The 19753-nt window shown below is 36.2% G+C and overlaps 1 protein-coding gene across 1 annotated transcript in view; it reads right to left on the bottom strand.

Annotated features, from left to right (window-relative positions):
• The window catches only part of LOC134500470 (guanylate cyclase 2G-like), a 46272-nt gene continuing 26519 nt past the window's right edge, over positions 1 to 19753 (bottom strand). The window contains exons 7-20 of the mRNA XM_063307806.1: positions 18814 to 18980; positions 18154 to 18303; positions 15226 to 15309; positions 13810 to 13914; positions 10511 to 10582; positions 9623 to 9791; positions 8770 to 8925; positions 7591 to 7768; positions 6073 to 6213; positions 3614 to 3806; positions 3114 to 3288; positions 1553 to 1651; positions 1051 to 1142; positions 1 to 138 (exon numbers count right to left, since the gene is read on the bottom strand). Coding sequence (XP_063163876.1) covers positions 1 to 138; positions 1051 to 1142; positions 1553 to 1651; positions 3114 to 3288; positions 3614 to 3806; positions 6073 to 6213; positions 7591 to 7768; positions 8770 to 8925; positions 9623 to 9791; positions 10511 to 10582; positions 13810 to 13914; positions 15226 to 15309; positions 18154 to 18303; positions 18814 to 18980 — 1919 coding nt within the window. The remainder of the gene's footprint in view (positions 139 to 1050; positions 1143 to 1552; positions 1652 to 3113; positions 3289 to 3613; positions 3807 to 6072; positions 6214 to 7590; positions 7769 to 8769; positions 8926 to 9622; positions 9792 to 10510; positions 10583 to 13809; positions 13915 to 15225; positions 15310 to 18153; positions 18304 to 18813; positions 18981 to 19753) is intronic.

The raw sequence follows: 19753 nt of genomic DNA on the forward strand, positions 1-19753 counted from the left end.
TTAGGTCAAGTGATTAGCTACAGATCCTGCCTCCACATTTCCCTTCAGCTGTTGTTGAAACCTGCTGTTGAAATCTGGTAGAGGCATGTCAAATCCAGCCTTGCCTTTCAGCCAAAAAGTTCTTTGCTGTCCTTTGCCCTAGCAATCAACAAAAACAGAGGTTTTTTTTACATAATGTCAAAAGCAAAGCTACCCATGTGTGTAGGTCTCAACACCCATAACTGCAGAAGGTTTTAAAAGACTGCCAGCTTTTTAGAAAGGATTAGCATTTAACAAGATGAAGAGTATTCCTTCAAGGGAAATGGTAATGAAGAAGAAATGGAGAAAATGGAATCTTGGGTCTGCCACTTTTTCTTTATTATTCCAATCTTTCTTTGTAAAAACTCTGCTTCTGAGAAGCCATCCAATATTTCTGGCTACAATACTTTCTCTGACTTTTATTTTGGATTCTCTCTGCTTAAATGGCTCAACAAAGTGATAACATCTGGCTGACTTTGACTGCTTTCGCAAAAAAGCTGAGCTGGCTCAAATCTGGTTAACAGGTGAGTGAGAGACTCAGGGTTCTAGGCTACATTGGAGAATTATATGCACATACTCATGGAATTGCCAAGAAGCAAGCTAGATTTAAAGAAAACTTTACTATCTCTTAAAACTGTTAATCATCAAGCTGGGCTGCATGCATATATTTGTACTGGAAAAAGCACAATGGTAATGTAGGGATTGCCCAAAGTACTGGCCAATTTACAAATGGTTGTAATGTCCAAGCCCTGAGATAGGGATGGGCAATAAGGCACATTTTCAGTGTTGCTGCACTTCAGTTCCCATCATCTTTCACAATTTTAGCAATGCTGACTAGCTTTGAAGACAGCTGGAGTTTAATAGTACCTACACATTGTCAAATTAAAGGCTCTCCACACAATATGCAGCTACAGGGAGGTTTAGCCAGAATGTATTGTATTCTGGCTTGCTAAATCTTCATTTAACAATTTTCTCTTCTAACCCATTCCTTCTTCCCAGCTACAGTATTATTTGATTCTATGGAAGGCATACCTTTATTCTTACAGTTCCTCTTTCTTGCAAATTATAACCTCCAATTCTTTGAAGAGCATTTGCTGAGATATTAGAAACATGGATTTGCAGAGCTAAGAGATGGAGAGAGAAAGACACTTACATTATGCAACTATGGCAAGTTTTTGAAAGAGTAATAACATAATTTTTTCCCCATCTATTAACTCTTAATTACTTATTCGGGTCCAGGTGTCAAGCTGATTGCAATTCATGTGTTTTTTATATTTAAGAACTAATTTGAAGTCCTCTTTTTTCTAATAAGGAGCAGCCAGGTGCTTCCTCAACCAGGGCATAAAGATAATACTCTTTCCCTGCAACTTCCCAGCAGTACAACAAAAATCTTATGAGTACCTGTTACTGCTGTCCATTTATTCTCCTATAGCCTGCTGTGCATTGATTTATGAAACAGGATGCACTAATAAAATGATACATATGGCTTACATCAACCTTTTGTTTTCTCTGTAAGAAATGAATGACAACATACGTAAACTGGTACTTTCCATCCGTGAGGCTGTGTTCACAGTGTCTCCAAAGAGACAATATCGTGGCCTTGTGATGCCTACCACTCCTGCAACAACAGGGCCTGAAATGACAAGCACTAAGAATTACTTCAGCCACACAGAAAAGAAGTATAAGATTCTGGCACGCTTTATTTCTTACTGAAATATAGAAACAAAATTTGGATTTTAGGGCATGTGATCTGAACATTGGAATGAGTACTTTTTACATATATTTTGTTTTCCAAGCTGTAATGACTTTCCTATTCTAATGAATGCTCTTATTCTAAAGTGTTTCTTGAAGAAACTATTTTCCTAGCAATACAGGACCAAAGTTGCACAAGACTACGCCTAAGAACATGGGTCAGGTTAAGCACCTTCCCACTACAGTCCATCACTGGATAGCTATTAGGAGGGACTAAAATATGAGCCAATTGGAATCCAATTACAAATCCATTTACATCTAATATCTTGTTTTCCCAGCATAAAATAACACTTTTAATACACTTTATTTTGTTCTGACTATATCCTTTTTTCTGAAAAAAAGTATTTTATGTGGATGGTTCAGGCAAGTATAATGCAAAAAGTATCCTAATGGATCACCTATATACCTGCAACACTAGTAAAGTTGTTTTGGTAATATAGCACATAGGTGAAATACTGTATGTAAATAATGATATTCTTAATACTCCAGCCTTAAATATACATAATCACAACAGTCTGGTTATGTATCATGGAGATTAGTCCTTTGAGATATGTGTACAGATTTTAACATGCAGAGCTCCATTCTTTCTTCCTCTGAATATATAAAGGACACCAGCAGACATCTGGGAGTAGGGAGGCAAGAAGAATATAGTTTCATTACCTCTCCTCAGTCAGTGACTGGTTGACACATCATACAAAGATATAACATGGCTTGTTTGATTTTGCCTTAGCTTGTTATGTGAATACAACCATTGCAGTTAATAAAGCATGTATAATAGCCAATATTAAAAAAGTAGTTAAACCATGACTTAATATGATGTATATGATTTCTATACTGTACTAGAATCGAAAGCAGAAATAACAAGTGACCAGATTAATTCTCAAAACAGACATCAAATGCAGTGTTCTAACTCATTCCATATTGTGACCCTCTGGTACACAGGCATATATCTCAGGATAGTTTCTAGGACTGACTTAAAAGCTGTGATATCTCTCTTAAATACAGACAGAAAAACATAAAGGCAATTAATTTTTGCAACGTATCATTTAATATCCTATAAAACAAACAACTTGAGAGAACTTCAATGTAATCTAACCAATAAAAGAAGCAATTATTCTTAGTTGATCAAAGATCTCTATCTTGCAAGGAAGAAATATAACAGTGTAGGTTTAAGTCTAAAGGACACTTCCAACTCAGTCTACTCAAATAAATCAGAAAGAATAATAAATTGCAAACCTCTGCTAATTCTGTGCCAATGAGCAGTGTGTGATCTGATAAATTCATTTCCACAAAAGGTCAATTCAGTTAACAGATGAAAGTCCTAAGAAATTGATGCTATTCACCTGTATGAATTCCAATTCGCACCCTTAGTTTCTCATTTGGCAGGTGCCTGATTTTGAAGGATATAATTGCACTGAGAAAGTGCAAAGACATAGTGGCAATTTCTTCAACATGTTTTGCCCCATTGGGAATGGGGAGGCCACTAACAACCATATAGGCATCTCCAATAGTTTCAACCTGGAAACAACAAAACTCATCATTTGTACTTGTACTAGTATGTAGTAGGGTGCCAGATAGAACAGATGATAAAACTTAATAGCAACTCATAAAAGTATGGAAGTAGGAGAGATTTTTAGAAAGTTTGAGTTTTCATCAATAGAATATAGAATTTATAGGACACAAAAAATGGTTAAGTGAAAAGAATCTCATGTCCCTTATGTCTTAATTATCTCCACAGCTGTTCTCAGACAATTTAATTATATATGGCAAATTATGTACATTTTTTCATGGATACTGGGAGGACAGATGCAGATATCCTTTCTGGGGGAATGTTTTTTCCTACCTTGTAGACATCATATATTTGAATGATATTATCAAATAGACTATACAGGTCATTGAGGAGAGTGACAACTTGCAGGGGAGAGCTGAAAGAGCATAATTTGGTGAAGCCAACGATATCTGAGAAGAAAATGGAGACTGATTCAAAGCTTTCAGGTTCCACTGATCTTCCAGCAACAAGTTGTTCTCCTATAAAGCTGGAACACAAATGGATGACAGATAAATTCTCCCTCTATTTACTTCAGAAGAAAATCACATCAGACTTTTAAAATCATAAAGTCATGCAAAGTTATATACAATTTCTCATCCTCAAAACAAGATGGTTCCAAATTCTATAACTGGAGGACTGAAGTTATTTTCCACAGTACACAATCAGGACATATCTTTAAGATATAGCAATAATGTTATTTGTTCCAAAAATGTGTGTACTGCAAAAGTCAGGACTTCTACCTCCAAATCCAAGAAATTAACCTACTGTTAATGACGTTTATTAGAAAGAAAGGATCAGGTTCCAGTATGGAATTCTAGCTACCAATTGACTTTCGAAGGAAGCCTCTTTGTATGCGCTATAGTGGTGGCAACATCTTTATCACTTTTTAGTGCTTTTGCAATGCAACCAGCTTGAGAGGAGGGAGGAAGTTGGCACTTTAGTGTAGGAGGATCAAAGTGCATCTGGTCCTAGTTCTCATAACTCTCAATGCTGTTGTCAGTCTGGGAAATAGTTCTCAGAACTAGGTAAAAATTGGACAATCTATTGTGAGCCATATGCCAAAAATGGGGGGTTGGGGGTGGGGTGGAGAATTAAAGTCACTGTTGGACAAAACCAGACCTAAAAGTTGGACAAAGCCAAACTAAAAAGTGGGTGGATCTATCCTTTTGCCCTCTCACTGAGTACTCGTTTTCTTTCCCCTCTTTCTTCCCATTCAGCAGATTTTTAATAAGAACATTAGATCAAAATGACTCTTTGTAGGGGGCTTTGAAATTAGATCCAGGATTACATGAAAGTAAATTGTGTGCTTTGAGTTGCTCATCCTTTTCTAGAAAAAGGCAGTGGCCCCAACTCATTGGTGACCTTGGCTGAAAGTTTGTTTATGAAGAGATGCAAGAGTGCCAAAATTTTAAGCAATCTAGTGTCAACTGTGCAAACATTCAAACTGCCAAACAGCAGCACAGATGAAGGACCTTTGTTATGTTCAGATTCAGACTTAATGATGACTTGACATTAATTTTGAGCCATGAATATTTAGAGGCTATATAAAAATGAAGTATTTTAATTACCATTTCCCTTATATAAGTGAGTTGCCACTATCATTGCCTTATTCCAAGATGTTTTTGACACCCCATTCTAGGTTCATCTAATTCTTAATAATCAAAGCTATGGCAGCTCCATTCCAATATAATGCCAAATCAGTAGAGAAAACAACCCATGCATTAAAACAAATGAAAAGACTTAACCTGAGCTTGCATATTTCTATTTTTGCCCTAGGAGTGATGAGAAAAATAAGTTTTTGTTCCTAGTATGTAAGAATTAAGGGCTGTCTGATTCTGTTGTAATGTGTTTTACACAAAGCAGACTTTGATTATAGAGATGGATCCAAACTGTTATTTGTTTTATGTTCTACTGAAATTGATACGATTTCAGACAGCCAGATGAACCAATTTAATTCAGATCCAACTCTACTATTCCAAACCATAGTTTGTTCTTACTTTGCAATTTCATTTGTGGGAATTATTATTATTATTATTATTATTATTATTATTATTATTGAGAGCCAGTTAGGTGTACTGGTTAAAGCATCAGGCTAGAAACTGGGAGAGTTCTTGTCCCACCTTAGGCATGAAGCCAACTGGTTGATTTTGGGCCAGTCACTCTCTCTCAGCCCTAGGAAGGAGACAATGACAAACCACTTCTGAAAATGTTGCCAACAAAATTGCAGGGATTTGTCCAGGCAGTTGCCAGGAGTCAATACTGTTTGTTCTTACTCTGCAATTTCATTTGCAGGTAATTCTACTTCCTGCAAATTAAAATGCTTTAGTTTAGAGGAAAAAGCAGACTACAGTTTATAGCAAATTAATGTACTAAGATACTAGGATTCTCCATGGTAAAATAGGAGGAGGAAGGAGTACTTGGTATGTTCGCCGCCTTGAGTTATTTATAAAAATAATAAAGGCGGGATAAAAATAAAATAAATACAATAAATACAATAAAATAAAAATGGTGTCTACCAATGTATTTGTACTTTCATCCCATCCTTATGTCCCTCAGACCTCTGGGTAAAGATTGCTCTGTGATCTATACCTTTTAATTATTAAAGAGAAAAGAACTGGAACTGTAACACAAACACCCTAAAATACATTCAGATTCATTTTAGCTTGGGGCTAGACCTACTGTGCAGGCTGAAAACAGTTTAGGAAATCTACTCAAGAATAAAGGAGAAAAAAAAAATGAAGGATTTCACTTACCTAGGTAGCATGGCTGATAAAAGCTTTTCAGTCTTCTTTTTTTCTGCCAACAACAGAGTTGTTCTTGCTTCAACTACTTCTTCCAGATGATTTGCATATTTTTCCAGTTTATTAACCATGTTGTCCAAGATACTGAAATGGCTTTTGGAAGTGTTCAATAAGTAAATATTGAATGAAACTGTTTTTACCATTCTTTCAAAGTGTAATGTAGGAGAATGTGCTATAGCTTCCGAGACTTGGCTCATTAAAAACATTTATCCTGCATGATTCTTATAGAATTGAAAGTGACCTGATAACTACAGCAGTAATTAATTAAAACTAATGACAATCTCCAGTAGTTTTAACTAAAATTATTGATAATACTGTTTTTTTCAACAGCTTACCAACCCAAAGATCAGATAATAGGCTTCTAAAATTTTATCTATAGGGTTGGCATTTAGTGATTGATTTTTCTTTTTAAAATGGGCTGATAGATATGCTAAAATGAAATGTTATAAGTATTGGTCAATAATTATTAATAATGGATATCTACATATATATCCATCATTGGGCAAACTCTTTCAGTATTAGAACACTACTGGTTACAAAGCTTCTGAATTATCATTTAAACAAAACAACAAGTTCTTTTCTTCCTCTTCACAATTAGCTCCATTTCTTGGTTTGGGGGAGGCAAGCATGTGAGAATGCTAATCAATACATCTTTTTTTTTTTTTAATCGTATGGCATAGCAGTTTGGTGTTCATGCTGCTTTTCTTGCTGGGAAGTCCTTGTGAGGTCCAGCAGCCAGATGTGTAGACTATTTAGCTGTGACAAGTCACATTGCCCGGGGTGCACCACAAGGAGGCCAGTCTACATTGCACCGAGTTGGGCTGAGAGAGAGTGACTGGCTCAAGGTCACCCAGCCGTTTTTCATGCCTAAGGTAGGACCAGAACTCAGACTCCTGGTTTCTAGCCCAGCACCTTAACCACTAGACCAAACTGGCTCTCATCTTTCATTTATGATGTATAGGTAGATCTTGACTTATGACCATTCATTTAGCGACTGTTCGAAGTTATGACGGTGCTGAAAAAAGTGACTTATGACTTTCCTCACACTTATGACCCCATGGTCATGTGATCAAAATTCGGGCACTTGGCAACTGGCATGTATTTATGACAGGTTGCAGCATCCTGGGGTCATGTGATTGCCATTTGCAACCTTCCCAGCCAGCTTCCAACAAGCAAAAGCAATGGGGAACCATGTGATTTGCTTAACAACCACATGTTTCACTTAATGATCAGAGTGATTTGCTTAATGGCCTCCACAAAAAAATCAGGTGTGGTCACGTGATGCCCCACTTAATGACCACACCACATAATGATGAATTTTCTAGTCCCTATTGTGGTCATGAATCAAGGATTACCTTCATTTGATACCTTTATTAAGAAACCAACACTTTAAGATTTTAAACATCATCACCATCATCAAATAAACAACAATATCAAACAGATGTATTTTTGCATTAGGAGAAAATTTACCCATCAGGGCTGGCATCTTTTAGTGCTGTCTTTATATCAGAGAATGTTGGCCTCCTTTCTGGGTATTCTTCCCAACATACCTTCAAAAGTTCAGTTACCTTGCTGTTGCATTTGTCTACTGAAAGAGAGGGTCTCAGCGGAACAGAAGACTTAGGGTCCTTGATTCTTTTTATTATTTCTGAATTAATGAACAGAGCAAAATTTCAAAATATTACTATTTACAACCACAGGGCATCACCGTAACACACAAACCAACTAAAGCCCTCATCTTAAGTAAACCAAAAGATCCAGTACTCCAAAAAGAAAAAACAAGTCATCTACAACATACAGGGTAAGGACTGTAGCTGCCACTATGTAGGACAGACAGGCAGAAGACTAGCGGAGTGCATCCATGAACACCAATTAGCAGTCAGAAGACACAATGAAAATTCCTTAATCTCACAACACATGAACAGACTCAGCCATAGTTTCGACTAGGAAATTGTGAGCATCCTAGACGAAGTTAAATCTAAAAACGCTAGGGAATTCCTGGAAGCTTGGCATTCAGACAAATCAGCCATCAATAGACACATAGAGATAAACTACATTTACATACCATTCAAAAGAGACAATAAAAAAGCTAAGAAGGAAACAAAAAGACCAGAATACATCCTCTCCAGCAGCCAAGACCCAGATAAGCAGGGATTAACACCAGGCAAACAATCAAGCAGAAAACAAAGTCTAATCAAGGACCTACCAAGGAGAAAATCACATCCCACCAACAGTGGCACAGCAAACTACTGTATGACTGCAGACTCCACACTCACTAGCACTGATGATGTTACCTAGTTTATTTATTTGTTTGTTTGTTTGTTTAATTTGCCCCCACCCATCGGGGAAGGGTAATGGTTGGGTAATGAAACATCTGCAAGCAAACAACCAAGTTCAGAGAACACCAAGGACTTCACATCTTAAACACATTGTGTAGATTAACTACCAGACATCATATGTAATACCCAAGGACTTTTGGACTGCATGCTCTGTAAACTGTCCTCCTCCTCCTCCTCTCTCACATGCATGTGCACACACACACATACAGATTATAAATGTGTGTGTGTGTGTCTAAACAAATTTTCCTACCTATCAACTTTGCAGGACAAATGACACAAGTTCTCAAAATAAAAGGGGAAAAAAGAGAACCTTCTGCACTCCTATTTAGATCTTGAAATGGACCATCTTCACAATTGTATATCAGTTCTCTCATAATAATAGCAAAGCTGTAAACATCTCCCTTCTGGGTGCCATGAAATGGATACTCCCCCATTCTAAGCAATTCAGGAGCTGTCCAGTACAGATCTGAAAAGAAAAGAAAAGAATAGAAAATAGATTAATAGGATGTGGACATTTAGGGTTCTTATTTTAAATGCTAATTATACCTGATGCAATCTTTTAATATTTTGTGTTTTATCAAGTCTGGAAAATTATGAGATAGTTTTGCTTGCCTTTAGGAATAACTCTATAATGTCTTTAGTCTCAATTCTTGTCCTACAATAATCTGCAATTTATTTATACAGTAGTTGTAAAATTTCTGAGTACTGTATTGCATCATTTTGTGAAGTAAAAATCTATGGGTATATAAACTGCACATTAGTCAAAGAGTGGATTTGGGAATTTCACACTGGAATTTCTTAGACACCCATTTTCAGACACTTTTTGGTATTTTTTATATGCCTATATGAAGCAGTATTGGCTAGTGTTATCCACAGCAGGCAGTTTCTGCTTTCATTACTTTTTACAGTCCTAATGATAAGAGTAAAGTCTAATATTCTATCCCCTGAAGGATTGGGTGGGTAGAAGTAATGCATAGTATTCTATATCATGGAGAATTGAATGGTGAAATTATGCAACACGGTGATTGAACATGGCAGGTATCTGCTTATTGCAGATGATGACCTCAATATGTTTTTTAAACATCTTTAAACACTGAGATGTTGCAGACTAAATGCTTTTATGGGTGATGTTCTTTGGACTTCAGATTACTTAAGGATCTTACCAGCATAGTTTGTCTCCTCCTCAGTTGTTATTCTAGATTTTCTTCTGTATTTAAGTTCCCATAAGCCAAAGCCACAGAGCTTAATTTGCATGCGACTGTCTACCAGGCAGTTTGTAGGCTTTAAGTTTCCGTGAGACTTCAGAGGGCTATTGTGGATGAAGAACATACCCTGAAAATAAATAAGCAGAGTGTATGTTTGTGTGAGAGAGAAGGAATACAGAAATACAAAGATATTACTAACAGAAAAACAGACCAATCAGTATACTACAGTATGCTAAGCAAAGGAAGTTAGCCAGGGTATAGTATTCACCATGAATAGCAAGTTTTCAGTTTTTAGGTTGCCTTTAATCATAATAGCTATAGCTTTTGATTCTAGATTATCGTTTGCCAGTATTGCCTAATCTTTCTCTGAGGGTCAGAACCAGAGATAACTATATAGATAATTGTCTAGAAATACGAATTGTGGTTTTACTATGCCTTTTGGCAGGTCCCAGGTTTATTTAAAAAAAAACACTTAAAATATCCAAATACAGATCAGAGAATTAAAACCTCATTCGTTAAAAGCTGAACTCAACCCAGTAAAAGTTAGCACACGGGGAATAGCCTTTTTCTTTTATTTCCTTTGTCCTTAGAATTAGGATCCAAAGTAAGTATACAGTTAAGTCCCACAGTCATTCTTTCCCATTTACACCTGTGTGAGTGTTTGGGTTTATCTACACATGCACACGCACACATAAACACACTCACAGAGTAACACTACTTATACAGCTGCCATGCAACCATGACAAGATAGAGATATTGGTTTTATTTCATATTAAGTTGCTATACTAATTACCAGTTTTCAAACTGTCCTTGTAGTACAAAGTGATTCTTCCACTCCATACTCACATTGACTATGTCATAGGCAAAAGAGATTTTGAAAATCCAATCCAGTTCAATATTAGAACGCAACAAAACATCCTAGAAAAAAGAATCAGTGCAAAAATCTTATGTATTATTTTTGTAGATGGATTTTGGAATTGTTAATTCAGTTTATCCTTAATCTACTCCAGGTGTGTTTCCATTTACTGTGTACAAGCTCTTAATGTTTTTAGAGCATACTCTACATATTTTGTTTGTCAGTCCATTATAATGTAGTTCACTCAATCAGAATTTCAATATGTTTACAATACATAAAACTAAGAGTACAGTCTAAGTTATAGTTTTATGCTTATACACACCATTTTGCTGTTGCTCAACTTAGGGCATTTCCATTGATTTCTGAAATCTCATGATTATAAGAATCTTATAATCTCCTTTATGGGCTCAGAGCACTGGACTGAGAGCAGGAGAAGGATATGATCCTTATCCATTCCACCTAGCTATCTATATAGAGAGGGATTAAAAATTGGTGGGAAGTTTGGAGTAAAAAGGTTAGCCATACAGCATATATGTTACTGACTCAGTTTGTCCAACTCAACAAAAGCAGTTCTGTTCTGATTGATCTTATCATGTTTTCCTTGCAGAAATACCAAGGGTAGGATATTGAATCAGGCTCCAGAGAAAGTTTTCCAATGTGATACATAAATAAAATCCTGCAAGCACCTTGTGGGAGTCAAGAACTTCTTGTTTATCTAGGAGTTTAATTTTTGATTTCTGCTCTTGCCCATCAAATGCCAGTACTGTAAAACTTGGCTTGAAAAACTGTATTGTTGAAGATCATTTTGAAATTCTTTCTGCAGGCTGAGATACAATTACTGTATCTTGGAAAATCAATGCTGGTAAAAGATCAAAGTGAGAGAAAGCTTAAATCAGAAGCTGACTTACTTATCTGAATTTGTGCCTCCACAGCATTCCTGTTTTCAAAGATAGGGGCACATCTGAATTGCACCTAAAATCTAGATATTTCATCTATCATATAAAATTATATATTTATGTATCCATTTATATCCTGCATTTTCATCACTGAAAATACCAGCAATTGCTTTGTTTCATCTTTGATTATATTTGATTACATTACATTTCTTCATCTCATTTGATTAAATTAAATTACATTTCTTTATTTCATTTTCATTTTTGTTTCATCATTTCAATTGTTGCTGTGATACACCAGATCCAAATGGACATACCAGTAGTAAGACTTTTGGACAGCTATTCTGAAAGGATTAGAAATGTGTGGTGATACTCCTCCAGCAAGAGAAAGCAAGTATTATCAGGGTTTCCAATCCCAGTTACTGTCTAGATCTCCCTACTCAATTAAAGAAAGGTAAAGAATCAGTCCAGTGCCTTTGGACATGTTGCAAGTGTGGAAATGTGTTGAGCCTTCTTCCAAGACTTAGGAGTTCATGCCTGAACAGGACTTAAGTGGCTACATAATGTAGAACAAGATTTTGAATCTTGCTTAATCTTCTTTCGCAGTTAATACTGAGATCACAAATAATGCACAGGTGAAGAGGACACTGTTGATACACTGATCCAGGAGTGAAATAATTACACACTGGCCATGTTTGCACAATAAAGCTGAACATGTGTCAGCTGCTGCCCAGGAAAAAGCATGTCCATCAACCAGCAGGTTATTTATTTATTTATTCATGTCAGAAGCATCACAATTAAAATAAGACATACTGTAAAACATAGAATTTAAAATATAAAATATAGAAGTTAAAATATATAAAAGTTAAACAGATCTTGCCCAGAAACTGGCAACATTAATTGCGTTCTGTCACGCTGTCATGAGGTCCTCAAATGTGCATTGATCAGGGCACAAAGGACAAGGACAAAGGACATACCAGCAGGGTATGACAGCCAATGTCCCAAAGGAGGAGTGACCATTTTCAGTGTCTTCCTAATCACTCTATGCTGAAAGTATGAGAGAATGGGCTGTAGTGGCATTGAGGAAGACCATTGTATTTTGAGGAATTTAAGTGACATGTTTTGATTTCACCTTCATATTAAGAAAATTATAGAAGTTTAGAGTTCATTCTGAGCTGTTTGACATGCTTTTTTTTCACTCTTGAAAAAAACCCCAAGATTGTTTATGGTAACATTAGCTTATCTGTATAACTTCCCAGGCTCTTGAATTATGTCATAAACAGGTGTCCCAGACCCTGGGAACTATCTAGTCAAGGTTGAGTCCTGCAGCCTCAGTACCATGGAAACAGGTCATGAGATTTTAGGGCCAGACTTTGATAAAAACCTTAAGATTGCTTCTTGAGTTGGAAGCTTCTGCACAGACTTAGGGCTGAGTACTATGGAAATTGAACCGCCCTAGGATATATTTGCCGGAAGCTTCTGCACAGAGTTAGGGCTGAGTACTCTGGAAACTGAGCCACCTTGGGGTATCTCCACTGTTGTTATTGACAGGCTTCTGACAACCAATGGGAGATTGGATATCATCTTGCTTGGTATGTTATGGTTTTTATTTATGTTATGCTTTTTATGTTTCTGTTTAATCTGCCTAAATTGTTTTTCTGTTTAAATCTGTTTGCTTGAGTTAATAATAAAGCTTAAAATCTCTTTACTCCCTGGTGTGCTTATTGTCTCTGGATCTAAAAGAACCAATTGTCTGGGCATCTGATCACTGCCTGAACACTTGGCAAAACATGGGCTTTCCTACACCTTTTCCTTTCTGTCCCTTATTTTATAGCTGAGGGATAAGCCAAAAAGTAAAACTGGGAGACAGTCTGATTGTTTAGAGACTGAGTGTTTAGGGGAATCCCATTTTCAGGGGTGGTGTGGGATTTTGTCCTTGTTCTGAGAGCCAGACAAGAGGTTTAACCCTCTGTTAATCTCTTGTTTCTGTTCATATGACATAGCTGACATCAATTACCTCACTTTGACCCAGTTATGTATGTCATACAAAAGGGCCATAAAAGTCATTAGGCTAGAAACCAGAAGATTGTGACTTCTAGTCCCACCTTAGGCAGAAAGCCAGCTGAGTGACCTTGGGCCAGTCACTCTCTTTCAGTCCTGGGAAGAAGGCAATGGCAAACTACTTACGAAAAGCCTTGCCAAGAAAACTGTAGGGAGACTGACCAGGCAGTCTCCAAGAATTGGACACAGGTTAAAAAAAAAAAAAAGACCACTTGAACTTAGCCAAAAGTCTGAGAAGCTAAGTATTTCATAACATGGAATATATAGCATGGAACATATTTCTTTAACAATTCTGTATAACTAATCCTTAGCCATTCTTGTTGCATAATGCTTACTTTTAGGCTTCCCTTCTTGCAATAATGCATTACAGTGCAGATATTTGGAGCTTCGGGACATATCCCATAGAAGACCACGAGATTTTCATGTCTCAGTTCTCTCATCTGAAGTAAATAAAGATTGATAAATGTTTCATCAAGCCTTGATTTCATTTGTATAGATCCCAGCCATGATCTATTTCTATATCTGAACCTCATTGGTGCAAGAAGGAAGATGAAAACTTAAATATTAAACTGTACATTTTTCTGTCTCTATTTCAGAAGACATCAATTATGGGACCAGCTTGGGCTAAATGGTGTATTCAAACCAAAAGATGATGCTAGTCAAATGAAAACATGATACTAATCTGAAATACACTGCATCTTTTTAAAAAGTGTATTACCTCGTATGTATTTATTTCATAAATATCTACCAATTAATGATATTTACAGTGATTATTTTACAAACAACGTTGGAAAAAAATGTATGAAATTACCATCCATACTTCTTTGTATTGGAACTGTTGAGTTAACCAGCCACAGGAATGGCAAATAAACCCACTTTTTACAGAGGTGAGTTTCTAATTTAAAATGAGATGCCAAATAGTTTCTATATCATTGGCTCAACAAATAAAATAGAAGTTCAGTAATTTAGGAAGTCAGTCAATCTTGATAGACATATGACTCTGGCTCTGAATGGGATTGTGTGTTCCTTGAAGGACCAGATTCAGAACTTCTGGCTACTCCTCAGGAGGCCCAGGTAGCAACGGTCATCAAGAACACTTTTTACCAGCTAAGGCTGATACACCTTTCAATATACCAGCTTATTAGTGTCTGACATTTTTTAATAATTTTTATTTTTTTTAATGGAGAAAATGTTTATTTTAATTCTTTTTTTTCCCCAGAGAAGAAGATAATTTAGATGTGAAGGTTTTAAACTTGAAGCAATCTTAGTAACTGTGGTTAACTAGGCTGGGCAACAGAAGAAGTTATTAGAGGAAGTCCTGCTTCCAGAAAGTTCCCCTGCCCAGAGGGTCCTGAATTGAAGGAGACTAGAACTGGTCATTTGAACAAGAGGGGAAGAAGACATAATAATGTGTAAATGCTACTATAAACTTATGTAATCTTGCTATTCTTTCTTAGGTTGTCAAATATTCTTCTATCACAAAAGTGCATATGAGCATCTAATAAATCAAGGTGCAGTGTTTAATTTTGCATGGCTTCCTTAAACCTTCAGGTTTTAGGAGTGAATTTCAAAATTAAATCATAGAGCAGCAACCTGGGTAGAAATATTTGATTGTAGTAGCAGGTCAGATATTACTAACCCAGGTCACTGCTCTGTGGTTCAATTTTGAAATTCACCTCTAGAATATGAAGGTTTAATGAAGTCATAGATTTTCAACAGAGGATTTTAAAAAGCTTAACAAACAGACATACCATTTGAATCTCTTGAAGAACTGATTGTTTCCAAACCCAGGCATCTGTTTGGTTATCAATGAACTTGACAGCAACAAGAACACCCTGAAACAAAAGCAAAAATGGGCAAATGAAAAGGTAAAAGAAGGAAAGCTTTTTTTTTTTTACTTTAATATAGAAACCATCTTGGAATAGGGGGCACTGTCTTGAAGTGGTTCTCCTCCTTCCTGAAAGGTCAGTTCCAGAGGGTGCTGGTGGGCAAGTAGAGGTTCCTACTTTGTGGAGTGCCTAAGGGATCACTTCTTCTCAAAATCTATATAAAGCTACTAAAGCAGTCCTATGTTGGCACAACAATATGCTGATGATGCCCAGCTGGACATCTCATTCCCAAGCTGAACAGGTGATGTTATGGAAGTGCTAACCCAGTGCCTGGAGGCTGTCATGATCTGATGGGCAAGAACAGACTGACTAAATCCCTCCAAGACAGAATTATTTTTGGTCTGAGAGTGTAACCATTTTAGGGACATTATATCTTTGACTCTGAAAGGGGTTGTACCCTGTTCAGAGGTGTTCTACAATTTGGAAGACCTCCTAGATTCACAGCTCCTACTTGAGGAGCATTTGGTAGCTTTGGCTAGGAGGGCTTTTGCACAGTTACATCTTGTATACCAATTGCAGTTTTCCTGGACTGGAGGCCCTGTTCACAGTCAAATGCCCTAGTCTCCTCTTGGTTGGATAATTGCAATGCACTCTATGTGGGGCTGCTCTTGAAGAACATCCAGAAACTGCAGCTGTTGCAGAATGCAGCAGCCTGGGCAGTGATTGGTTATCTTGATATGCTTGGGTCACCCTGCTACTTCAGGAGCTGCAACTGTTGTCAATTGCCTTCTGGGAGTGATTTAAGGTGCTGGTGGTTACCCTTTGGGTTCCACATATCTCCAGATCTGCTGAAGGGCCACCTTCTCCTGTATTCTGCTGTCCATCCAGCTAGATCAAATAGGATCAATTCCTGTAGAGGAATGCAGAGATAACTTTGATGGAGATATGCAGGAATAGCTAAGGGAAGATAAGAGACAACTCTGTCCTGGAAAAGGAGAAAGCATTGGAAAGAAACTTAAGATATTCACGCTTTCATTCTTTTTGGTATAAGAGGGGGCAGAGGGAAACTGTGGCAGGCTATCATGAATTCTGTTATTTTACCCTACAACAATAAAGCAGCATTCATGTAATCCTTCTGCTGTTTCCTGACCTGGTCTACTTCAAAGGGCTGACAATTCTCTCCAGGTCCTATCTCTCCAAGATTTCACCTAATGGGGCCCTAGAGGTAGGCATTCCTGGTGGCTGTTCCCATTCTTTGGAACTCCCTCCCAGTAGAAATTTGATCTGTTTCATCCCTCCTAGACTTCAGGATAATCTTGAATAACTTCCTGTTTCATCTTGCACAATAAAAATACCTTGTCTGATTAGAAAATGGGGTTGCAGGTGCAGTGTATTTGTATTCCTTGGTGATTTTTAATTTTCTTTTATATGTGTTTGGGATTTGGTAAGGTTTATTTTATCTGTTTATACAGTTAGCTGCCTAGAGCCTATGAGAATGGGCAGCATACTAAATAAATAAATAGTTCCACCACCACCACCACCACCAAAGGGGGAAGATCTTCTTAGATATTTAATCTTGAAATGCATTCTGGTTACTTATTGGTTACATCTTTAGTTTGAAATTGCTGTCACTTAAATTGATTTAAAGTTAAAATTATTGCTGTAGTACTCCAAATGTAATTACTCTAAAAGTTTTTACCATGGTATTCTAAACACAGCAACATTATGCTCAATATCCAGAAGACACTGGATCGTAAGCTTCTGAAGTTCCATCTCAAGTCAATAAAAAGTTGTATATTTTTATGTGTTTGCTGTTAGTTTGCTGTTAAGTTTCAAACATTAGAGTTCAATAATTTTGAATTGAGTAACTTTGTAAAAAAAATCACAACCTATACCTAATAAGAGTCCAGGTTTTATAAAAACCTGTTCCATACAAGAACAACATCGCCAATAATTTTAGGTAACTAAGTTAAGAAAACTGTTGTATTTTCTCCAAATATAAAGCTTATAATCAGAAGCGAGCAAAAAATGTAATATTTCTATATTAAGGCAATGGCAGAAATTGGTAGCAAAATTATTACTTAATAATTATAATAAAGTATGGTCAGCTTCTCAAGAGAAAGTCACATTTATGAGAATTAAAGAAAAGTTAAATATACTTAAAGAATTAATTAAAAAATAACTACAAATTGAAGAAAGTACCTACTATACAGTTACTTGGAAACTGCAGGAGAACCCTAGAAAAATATTAAAATGCAGGGATGGAACAAGAGTAATTTAAACTTTTTTTACTCAAATTTTCAGGAATATATTTTATGGGTCTGTTAGGTATAAAATGTTTCATGGAATGAAATGTGCCCTGGGAAGGATCAGTAGATCAGATTCAATAGATAGAAAATCATTCAGAAAAGAAGCTTTGTATCTACAAGCATAGAAATGAAGGAACCTTCTTCAGTTCATTAAAGCAGCTGTATCTTTCCCTAGATTTGTGCAACTGCTTTGCAAGATATTTCAGGTTGTTTCCATACATCTGTGTGTGTACAGCCACTTTAAAATATTTTGCAGAAATCTATTTACTAATAATTTTGATTATTTGGATTCTATACAGTTCTACATTGCACCTACATTATTCTAAGGACTTCAATTAATGCCAGTTTCTACAAAGCGAAACAAATAAGGGTGTCATCTTCACAATCCTATCTATTATCCCATGAATTATTCTGTATTTTATACTGTTGAGCAGCTCATGCCCTGTAAATAATTAAAATCCAATATAATGCAACAGAAGTTAAAGACATGCATTCCCATTTCATAATCAATCTACTGTACTTTGGATGTCTATATATATACCTGATACAATCCTACTGTAGTGAAAAAATCTTCTTTCCCTTGCTTGTCTTTCAGTGAAGAATAATTACTGGTGGAAGTAAACAAATGAGCCCCAATATTTTCTGTTTCTTTAGGCACTGGTGTGCTTGCTTGAGGCGGATCACATTTTTCCTTTCAAAGAGAATGTAAAATGTTATATTAAGGATTTTGATGTCAAAACAAGTCTTCCATTAGCATCAAAAAAATTACTCTTCAAGGCAATATCAGGGGCTTTGTGATGACAGGAGAAAATCTAATCCATTCCATCATCCTATGATAGATTGCTGTTTAAGATAAAATTTCTTGATTTTGGAAAACCCCAAAAGATGTTATTGAGTCTTGCATCAAATGACATTAGAGAACTTCTGGCTCCTTGCCATACCTTGAACTAGGGAAAAAAAAAAAGACTACCACAGATTTCTCTAAATACATTTCCTTCTAATGCATTTGATGGAATGGCATTAATAAGAATAATTGGAATGGACCTCAGACTTCTGTTTCAGTTTTAGTTTAATTTATCATGTGCTAGTTTTGCCTAATTTTGTGCCCTCCAGTTGTGTTGGATAATTATGGCTATCCCCACCTTTCATCATTATGGTATGTATCAGTAGGAAGATCAGTATATAGTGTATAATCTTTTACCTTATCATCATTAAAAAGAACGATATCCTCATAATTAATTCTCCATCCAATATCACTGATTTGCTTTTGAAGGTTGCCTTTATAGATCTTCATAAATATTGTCACACCAATGGTCCCCAATATGGTTATTATCAGGAGAATTATCATAACAACCAGAGCTATACCTTCTAATGACAAAAAATAGTACAGGTCATTATGGAACAGGCAGAAGTCACTCAGTTTTGGTGAAGCATGCCATCTGGTACAAAAATTATGAATTATTTTTTAGAAATCTCAGGATAGCAAATCTATCAAACAATTGCAAAAAGATTTTCTTCCTCCTAGTTATAAATGTAGAATTTAGAATTTATGAAGGCAATAAGAATCATGGATGAAACTTTTCTATATTGGTGTGGGATAGCTAAAAGGTTTATTACAGAACTTTGGAAGAACAAAACCAATTTGCAGGAATGGATTGCTGATATGTCATATTTGTCAACATTTTCCAGATGTTACTGAATTCCAGCTCCCACGAGCTTCAATTAGTACAGCCAATGGCCATAGTTCAACATCATCTGATGCTGCCTACTCCTGGATTAAACTATGAAGCTTTGGAGAGAAGCTGCTTTGCTCAGTGCCTGAACTGTTCCCAATGAGGTGAAATTTAATTTTTAATATTAGCCATCTTTCTTTTTAAAAAAGATAGAAATTTAATTCAATGGTCTGGTCTACAATGAAATCTAGAATAGGATTGAAATACATAGTATAATATGCCAGTAAAACAAGTATCTTCCCTCATTCCATGGAAGGAAGAAGTATCCATATAGAACTTGAATGAGAATTCAAATGAGCTATTTGAATGAGAAATGTATACAAAAAAAAAGCATTTTTCCTCCCATCTTTAGCAATGCCATTTAAGACCAATATAGAATTAGTTTCCAAGTATTGTTTTTATTTCCAC

Source organism: Candoia aspera, chromosome 6 (genome assembly GCF_035149785.1).
Source record: "Candoia aspera isolate rCanAsp1 chromosome 6, rCanAsp1.hap2, whole genome shotgun sequence".
Taxonomy (NCBI): Eukaryota; Metazoa; Chordata; class Lepidosauria; order Squamata; family Boidae; genus Candoia; species Candoia aspera.